Source organism: Hyalella azteca, unplaced genomic scaffold (genome assembly GCF_000764305.2).
Source record: "Hyalella azteca isolate HAZT.00-mixed unplaced genomic scaffold, Hazt_2.0.2 contig12325, whole genome shotgun sequence".
Classification (NCBI taxonomy): Eukaryota; Metazoa; Arthropoda; class Malacostraca; order Amphipoda; family Hyalellidae; genus Hyalella; species Hyalella azteca.
Window position 1 is genome coordinate 10,125 of NW_025942285.1, and position 9,591 is coordinate 19,715.

The 9,591-nt window shown below is 40.2% G+C and overlaps 1 protein-coding gene across 1 annotated transcript; it reads left to right on the forward strand.

The window, feature by feature from the left end:
* The first annotated feature begins 1,101 nt into the window (after nucleotides 1–1,101).
* On the forward strand, nucleotides 1,102–8,746 carry LOC108674976. The gene is made up of 6 exons (XM_018162965.2): nucleotides 1,102–1,232; nucleotides 4,205–4,477; nucleotides 5,873–5,964; nucleotides 6,600–6,831; nucleotides 7,234–7,499; nucleotides 8,568–8,746. The coding sequence occupies exons 2-6, from the start codon at nucleotides 4,240–4,242 to the stop codon at nucleotides 8,592–8,594; spliced, it is 855 nt and encodes a 284-aa protein (XP_018018454.1). The 5' UTR covers nucleotides 1,102–1,232; nucleotides 4,205–4,239; the 3' UTR covers nucleotides 8,595–8,746.
* Nucleotides 8,747–9,591: the final 845 nt, after the last annotated feature.

Consider the following 9,591-nt stretch of genomic DNA (forward strand, 5'->3'; position numbering starts at 1 on the left):
TTTTCATTCATTCTTTTACTTTGAAGAATTCTCTAACATTCTTTAAACTTTGGCCTCAAAAAATGCTACAGAGATGAAATCACTACGGAAGTTTTCATCCCCATCTACTCAAGTTCATGCAATTTCGCATGAAAATAATGTAGAGCATGAAAATTGCTCTATATATATTAACTCAGCCCCAAACAGTAGTTTTCAAATTTGCATTAAAAATTTTCTAACAGCAATGTTTGAAAAAATTCAGTTTGAGAAAAAAATTGCTCTGGAAATTTCCATCTGAAAATTTTCAGCTTCCTCCCGAGAACCTAAGTTATGTACGGCGTTCGAACGTCGCCATCTCATAAATTCCCCGCAGTTTAACTTTTCAATTTTGCAGTGACTTCAATATTTTGCAAAAATTTCGATTAAGTTCAATAAATTTCAATTTTGCAGTGATCCTTAAATATTGTGCCACCCACCGAGCAACCAGGTTTACTTGCTGGTTGAGCTTGTGTCAGAGACATCAGTATGGTTTTGAATAAAAAAATTTGGAGACCTTGTATCCGCCAACCCAATGAACGTAACAGTAATGTTGGGGCAATATCTTCGAGCAGCAATATCGGCAGCTGCAGGATCGCTAGTAACAATATTATTGACAGTAGCAGTTACGTCGTTTGGCTTATTTTGGAGGGCTCCATATGCTATTTATTCATACATATTTGATTCACATGAAACTGATTGATTAATATGTTTTATGGGGAACACAATAGTATTTGAATGTAATTTTAAGAGCATACAAATCAAAATTATTCGCGTAAATTATAGAATCGTTTTCATATAAATTTTGATTGAACCGTGTGTTATAAAAGAAAAGAAATTCCGATTAATCTACGCACAAAAAAATTCTTTGTGCCACAGAAAAAATAATATTTACTGTAATGTAATAATAATATATTTGAGTAATAATATTTTCATTTGAGCAATCTTCTGGATGTGCGCAGTTACTGTCGAATGTACGATGTGGAAAATAGCGAAATTCAGAACTAAAATGCGAGGTTGCCAGACGCCACAAGTGCCGACATCAGATCGAGCGCTGGACGAGCTTCTCCTCGCACATAACCAACACCTGCCATAGAGTGAACAGTAAACTTCTGAGTGCTCCACTGATCGCGTTACTGGTCTAGTCAACTTAGAAACTTGGCATTAGTATTGAAGTTGTTTGAAATTTGTTTGGTACAGGTTTTAATATTTTCACGGCAAGTATTAACTTTTATTTGTTTTGATTTTTGTGTGACATAATTTCTATTCCTTTTACAGATTTATTGTTTTTTTAATGTTAATACTGAGAAACGATTGACTACATATGTGATATATTATACATTGACAAAACTTGTATATATACAAGTTTCATGAAACTTGTACAAGTTTCATGATATTGAATCCTTGACCTGAGAGTTCATTGAGCCCACATAACTTGAGCTTAAATTTCATGATATTGAATCAATGACCTCAGAGTTCGGTGATCATACATAACTTGAGCTCAAGTTTTACGATATTGATTCCCTAACCTGGGAGTTAAGTGAGCCCACATAACTTGAGTTCAAGATTCATGATATTGAATCTCTGACCTGAGAGTTCGGTGAGCCCACAGAACTTGAGTTCAAGATTCATGATATTGAATATCTGACCTGAGAGTTCGGTCAGCCCTCATAACTTGAGTTCAAGATTCATGATATTGAATATCTGACCTGAGAGTTCGGTCAGCCCTCATAACTTGAGTTCAAGATTCATGATATTGAATCTCTGACCTGAGAGTTCGGTCAGCCCTCATAACTTGAGTTCAAGATTCATGATATTGAATCTCTGACCTGAGAGTTCGGTCAGCCCTCATAACTTGAGTTCAAGATTCATGATATTGAATCTCTGACCTGAGAGTTCGGTCAGCCCTCATAACTTGAGTTCAAGATTCATGATATTGAATATCTGACCTGAGAGTTCGGTCAGCCCTCATAACTTGAGTTCAAGATTCATGATATTGAATCTCTGACCTGAGAGTTCGGTCAGCCCTCATAACTTGAGTTCANACTCCATTTAAATATTTTTTTTATCAGTGTATGAAGGCAGGAAAATGGTACCTACTTTCTGTCTCTTATACACATCTAGATGTGTATAAGAGACAAGTCTATGGTTCTGACCAAGGACTACTACACACATTGTAATACTATTGTATGAAACAATTATGGGCATATCATTTGTTGATGCCACTAAAACAACAGCATTTTCATAGTGTAGGCGATCGCCTCTGCTAGCAGAGGCTGGACATAGGCTATGCATGTCCTGTGTGTAGTAGTCCTTGCGTTTACCAAATGTTCCGTAGCGTTTAACATTTGTTTCATAAAGAATACCGCTTGTTTCGTTGCGTCAACCACTCGTTTCATAACGTTTTTCACTCGTTTCATAACGTTTTTCACTCGTTTAAAAACGTTCACCACATATTTCATAGCGTTTATCACTTGTTTCATGGCATTTACCACTTGTTTCATAACATCTACCGCTTGTTTCGTAGAATTTACCACCTATTTCATAGCGTTTTATCCTTGTTTCATAGCGTTTACCACCTGTTTCATAGCATTTACCACCTATTTCATAGCGTTTACCACATATTTCACCGCCTTTCCCACCGTTTCGTATCGTTTACCAAGTGTTCCATATCTTTTGACAAATGTTTCATAGCATTTACCACGTGTTTCGAAGCGTTTACCACTTGTTTCAAGGCGTTTACTACTTATTTCATAGAGTTTACTGCTTGTTTCATAACGTTTACCACTTGACTCATAGCGTTTACCTGATGTTCCATAACGTTTACTAATTGTTACATAGCGTTTAACAACTGTTTCTTAGCGCTTAACACTTATGTTATACCATTTACCACTTATTTTACCATTAGTTTCCTAACTTAAATATTATTTTATCATTAGTTTTATTTTACCACTAGTTTCAAATAAGTTTCACTTATTCTAACACATTTACCACTAGTTTCATAAAGTTTACCACTCGTTTCATAGCGTTTACTAGCTATTTCGTAACCTTTACCCCTTATTTTATAACGTTTACACTTGTTTCATAGCGTTTACCACTTGTTTCATAACGTTTGCCACATATTTCATATTGTTTACCACTTCTTTCATAGCGTTTGCAACTTGTTTCGAAGCGTTTACCCTATGTTTCTTAGCGTTTACCACATGTTTCATAGCGCTTACCACTTGTTTCATAACGTTAACCACTTGTTTCGTAGCGTTTACCGCTTGTTTCATAGCGTTTACCGCATGTTTATAGCGTTTACCACATGTTTCATAGCGTTTACCACTTATTTCTTAGCGTTTACCACATGTTTTCTAGCGTTTACCGCATATTTCATATAGTTTACCACTTATTTCATAAGGTTTACCATAATATAAGGTTCATAACTTTTACCACTCGTTTCAAAACGTTCACCACGTGTTGATCCCGCAATAGGAATCCAAAACAGCCTTGATCCCGCTATAGGAATGGATTGCTTCCGCAAACTGAGCTCAGAAACCAAGATTTTTGTCGGATGGAGTGCTGTTTACTGTTTCTTCTTTCATTGTGATATTTTGGCATCCAGAAGATTTTGTTCCTTCGCATGAAGATTCGCTTGACCGCTTCTAAACGCCACACTGCTCAAACCGTGACCACAGCTGTCAGTAGTAGGTACCTCAAGGAGAAGGATCACAAGGGCTTTGAAGAGCGTGATCATCAGTTCCGCTTCTCTTGTTCTGAACGTCCACAAGATCCACATTACTTTTTGCCTGCTTCTTGTAGTTTTTCTCCTACACGTCACCAAACGCGACATCAGTACTCTTCGTCACTGAGATGTCGTGAAAAATTGCTTCTCCCCAATTTCGGTACCGTCCGGGGCCAAGTAGTTGTGTTTTATCCCGACTCTTCCGCTACCTCACATTAAGGGTGAATTTTGCATTTTGTTCACAGTCAAATATTGCAGACAGGTCTACTTGCAAACTCTCGCAAGTCACCTTGCCCACCATTGGTCAGTCCAATTACGGTGGGTGCGGTTCATTGCTGCAACCACTCTAACCTCAATTTCGAAGACTGCATACCAATGTACAAAATCATATTTTTTTAGTCAATTAAGGGAAGGTATGAAGTGACTCTTTCAAATAAACGCGTTGCTTCCTATTTTCAACAGGAAATTTCAAAGTGTTGACGGTGGCTGCGACCCTGATGGCGGGTGCGTATAAGAACTCCGACGTGACGTGGACTGCAAACGATGGTGGCTGCAACTACACCGGCTTCTTCATCAGCTTCTCCGGCCAGGAGAAGTACGTCGAAACTACATCGTCCCAGACAACGATAGAGAACATCCCAGGGTGCAACAGCACAGACGTCATCGTCTCCTTCGGTCTCCCTACCGGAGAGAAGTTTGGTACCACCGCCCAGACGGTGGCGACTCCCAAGCCAGGTACCACAAATGATGGTAGATCTACTCAATCTACTGCCATCAAATACGGGAAATTGAGTACTATGTACATAACTTTGGTTCAGACTATCTTGCTCTGATTCGGACTATTTAGTTTTGTTTAGACTATGCAGCTTTGTTTAGGACTACGTAGTTTAGGGGGAGCGTCTGGGTCCAAAATCGAAAATTTCGGCTTTTCCTGTTTTTATGCTCATCTTAAAGCTGACATTCTGATCTATCCAAAGATACCAAAACCATCTCTGTTCGTATGTCTATATATATATAGCTCGCCGTGAGCGCTGCTCGGGGTCTTGTCGCGCTCTCCTGAACAGTTGCATATGCTTTCACTCAGTCTCACATGCAAACCTATCAGGTTATCTCCTCTTAGAGTTTTCAAGCTACAGCAATGAGAGATATACCGTTCGATTCGCAAAGAAAATATTTAGAGAATGGTCTTAGCTTTTTTGTAATTTCGTTATAGTTTGGATTCGATTTTGAAAAAATGAGGGGGGTGCGGGGTTAAAATAAAGTAATTTTTGAAATATTAATGAAAAATGCCCCCTCTCCCACCCACAAAAATTAGAATTTCAAACAATGCTAAGACCAATCGATAGATACGGTCTTTACGCATCAAATGATTTGCGTCTCGATGTTGTGGCTTGAAAATCCTAGGGGGAGATAGTTTTCTACGGTACCACCTTTTTGGCCGTTTTTTAGTATTTCACGTTTTCTGTCATTTTTTTCGAAAAATTGACACGAACAAAAAAGTCTTTGATTTCTGTTTTACACATGTGTACCAAGTCTCAAAGTGATCCGTCCGTAAATAAAAAAATTTTTGTGGGACCCAGACGCTCCTCTTAAGTTCGGACTATGTAGCTTTGTTTCTCACTACGTAGTTTAGGTTCGAACTATGTAGCTTTGGCACAGGGTATCAGACTGTTTTGTGTGCGACTGAGAAAGGAAGCATGGATCGTGATGTGATGTGAGGCATTTGGAGCCAGATGAATGATGGACTAAGTAGTTTTGGTTCGGACTATGTAGCTATGTTTTGGGCTATTCGGTTTTGGGGAAGATTCATATTGGAATAACACGAGTATATTTAGTTCAACATGTGAACATAAAAGTTAGACTTTTTTTAAAGTAGAGCCAAAGATTTTTCCATAATGTTTCCATCTGATTTGCTTGAATTAGTATTTATCTCATATGTACCCAGGAGTTTCCAGCTCAGAAATATGAATGGGTCAATTATTAGGATACTATTGTGCTTTGATACTTAATAATAATAGGACATAGTACTATCCTAATACTGACCCACTTTTTGTCCGTTGCTCTGATACCCTGGGTCAGAATGACCCACACAAGGCCAATGTTACCACTAAGTTGTCTTCTACTGAGCAGAACCTCAAAAAACCTCGCCGTTTAATGTGGTGCCTGGATTCACAATGGATGCCAACTTGTTCCCGAACAAAACGATTATCGTATCTTATGACGTAAGGCCGTAAATATATCTTTATTCGCTCTTTTTTTCAATTACTTTGCTCTATGTGAATATTTTATTTATTTCTATAGAATAGGCAGTCGTGCAGGCTAATTATTTCATTCAACATAAGCTTCAGATCCAATGGCTTACCTACAACCTTAAAAGTGCTTGTACACCGGGACAGAAGTTTCGGCCAGTACAACACGGGGACAGTAGTGGCGGCCAGTACAAAACAGGGACAGTAGTGGCGGCCAGTACAACAGGGGGATAGTAGTGGCGTCCAGTACATCACGAGGACAGTAGTGGCGGCTAGTAAAACACGGGGACAATAGTGGCAGCCAGTACAACAGGGGAACAGTAATGGCGGCCAGTACAACACGGGAATAGTAGTAGCGGCCAGTACAACACGGGGACAGTAGTGGCAGCCAGTATAACTTTTAAATGCTAACCCACTGTCCACACCCACTGTCCACACCCACTGTCCACACCCACTATCCACCCCCGCTGTTCACACACCCACTGTCCACACCCACTGTTCACACACGCACTGTCCACACCCACTGTCCATACCCACTGTCCATACCCACTGTCCACACCCACTTTTTACCACCCCCGTCTCTAACTCAGCAACCGTTGACCCTACAGGCTTCTCCTGGCTGCGGTAGCTTCACCAAGTTCACCCTTCTTTTTGGCGTCGAATACACGAACTCAACGCGCAATGTTCCGCCGCTTGTCTACCCCATATCGGAACCAAAAGGCAAAATTGAGATCGGCACAAAGAATGTGACTGATATTTGCCTGACTTCCCTCCTCAATATCCTATACAACCAGGCGACGGATGGCGAAAATATCACGGGTTTAATCAGTACCTTCTTTTGTAAGAACCCTAAATTATAACATTAGCATAGGTCCAACTAGACTACATTTATCATTAATTATAATTCCGTTATGATAACCTAACTAGCAATGGAAGGCTGAAAAATTAGACTCTGGGTATTACTAAACTTCACATCCATAGACTAGTATAATACCAAGCATTTCAGGTACAATATTAGGAACGAATTATGTTAGTTACAGTGTTAGGCAGACAATATACGCAAATAGATATATCACATTGCGTACAATATTTGGCTCCTATTCGGACAACATTTTTCACAAAGTGGTGCTAGCGGTCTGGGTATCAAATTTGCAACTTAGTAAGTACTTAATTATAATTCATATAATTCCTTCAACAGACTCGCTCTACGACCCTCTCATAATGGATGTCATTCTTTCACAGTACCTCTCAGTGAACTCGGAAGGGATGACCTGTACCCCTACGAAATAGGTTCGAATGATGTCGTCTTCCACTGGCCTACTAACCTGACAGCTTACGACGTCTGTGGCGTCCTCCCCGGTACCACACTGTCAATCGTGGCCGCTGAAGTCACATACATGGTGCCAATATCTAATGGCACTATCACCTTGACCAACTTGGCACCGGAGCTACCAACATATGTCGATGTGATTGATGATACCTTGGGCATCAATCTGAACTCCATTCTTGTAAGTTCAACGAGTCCACAGGGCAACTTAGTTACCTTGCTCATAAATAAAGTAACAGCAAGGAATAAGAAAAAAATTAAATATACAATGTAGTTAAACATATAGGTAGATCTGGGACAGGTTGATCAAAGGTAGCCTTCTTTGGAGAGCACTTTCATTTGGTCTTGTTGGTGGCTAAATGGAGTTTTCCTCTTACCGATGGACAGCATATTTAGTGATGTGCCTATTGTCACACTACTGTTATCATTCTAACTTATTTCCCCCTACCTTCTTTCCGACAATATACAGTAGGTTAGCGAATAGCCCTTCTGACAACAAATGTTAACTTCCAGTCCTCCTGACAAGACATGTTAACGTCCAGTCCTCCTGACAAGACATGTTAACGTCCAGTCCTCCTGACAAGACATGTTAACGTCCAGTCCTCCTGACAACACATGTTAACGTCCAGTCCTCCTGACAACACATGTTAACGTCCAGTCCTCCTGACAACACATGTTAACGTCCAGTCCTCCTGACGCACATGTTAACGTCCAGTCCTCCTGAAAACACATGTTAACGTCCAGTCCTCCTGACACAAATGTTAACTTCCAGTCCTCACGACAACACTTGTTAACGTCCAGTCCTTCCGACAACACGTTCAAAACTTTCAAACCCAAGAAGTAACAAAGTTGTCCTCATGATTTGGCGATTCTTGTGAACACCTTAGTTGTTTCGCATTTTTCCCAACACGAATACCTGTGCGGGTTCGACCATAGCTTTGTGCGCCAGTTTCTGTCCAAAATCGGCAAGGAGCTGGGCGGTTAAGCACAGCAGAATTGAAGCAGAGAGTTGCGAGTTCGAGACCGCATATGCTGCGAATGTTCTGCGATGTTAGGAATCGGCGACAGGCCTACGGTCTACTAAACGCTGAAACCGCTATTATTATTATTATTATTATTATTATTATTATTATTATTATTACAATGCAATAGTACCTGATTACAAATGTACTCATTCGTTGTACAGTTTTTATGTATCAAGCTGGTCATAGGCTGCATGTGTGTTATTAAATTTTTGGTTCGTCTACAGGTAAAGAAACCGGGTTCTACTGGTTAAGCGGTTCACTGCTGTCGTTCAAGAGCGGTTCTCTGCAGCGGTTCATCACGAACTGCGCCCAGTGGAACACTGCATGCCAAGCCATTACAGTTTCTAATGAGGAACTGAAGGCAGATGAGAACCCGCTTAGTTAAATAAATGTTATTGGTGCAGAAGCGATGTTTTATTGACAATTATAGACGGAGATTAAAAAATTTGACCATAGGTGGTTGGGTGGCATGCACACACCTCTGTGGTAATATGCTGCCACATCGCCGAAGCAGTGGTGGCACTTCCTGCCTATGCTCAACCAACAGCCTGCCGAGTACAACTCTATCCTGGAAACTATTTTTCAACCAATATTTGTTGACATTTGTTCAACAACTGCGCAGTCATGTGTCATGAATGACAAATGTAATTATTCTCCATTAAAAGGAAATTTTGAGAACCAAGCCCAAGCAACTTAGTCTATATTACTTCTTGATTCTGAAATATCCGCCTAATCTTGAAAGTGAAGCAGTGACCTGAATGCGATGGCGTGGCCGGAACCGGAGGCGTGGTCGTCTTAGGCTTAGATTTATCCATTTAATTAGCCCAGGAGCAAACGTCCAGCCTCAGCATGCAATAACTACACTCAGTTTCAGAGCCAAAATCGGCAGACTACGAACAGCGTATTCCAGATTATAATACACTGTTTAAAGCCAATATTTACGCCAATGTGCATTATCTTCAGCTTCAATCAATATTTAAGCATGCTCGCTAATTGGCAGGTAGTTCTGCAGCCGGCCTAGCCTCTTCTGGCCTATTCGTAATTTGTACAAAAATTTCAGCGCGACCTCCATTTTATTTGGAAGGAAGAATCCATTATACAACAAAAATCGAGGTGGAAAGGAAACCGCTCTGAATAAAGACTTTATTAATTCGGAACTCTGTTCATCAGTCATCAGTCATCAGTCATCAGTATCAGTATGGTTCAGTCATCAGTGTGCATCGGTCATCATTGTAACATAACAATATT

Bases quoted from the DNA above. Each gene is read 5' to 3' on its own strand.
- LOC108674976 (XM_018162965.2), top strand. From the start codon at position 4,240: ATGGCGGGTGCGTATAAGAACTCCGACGTGACGTGGACTGCAAACGAT. The intron at 6,832-7,233 runs GTAAGAACCCTA...ATTCTTTCACAG, and splicing joins TTTAATCAGTACCTTCTTTT to TACCTCTCAGTGAACTCGGA. The intron at 7,500-8,567 runs GTAAGTTCAACG...GTTCGTCTACAG, and splicing joins TCAATCTGAACTCCATTCTT to GTAAAGAAACCGGGTTCTAC.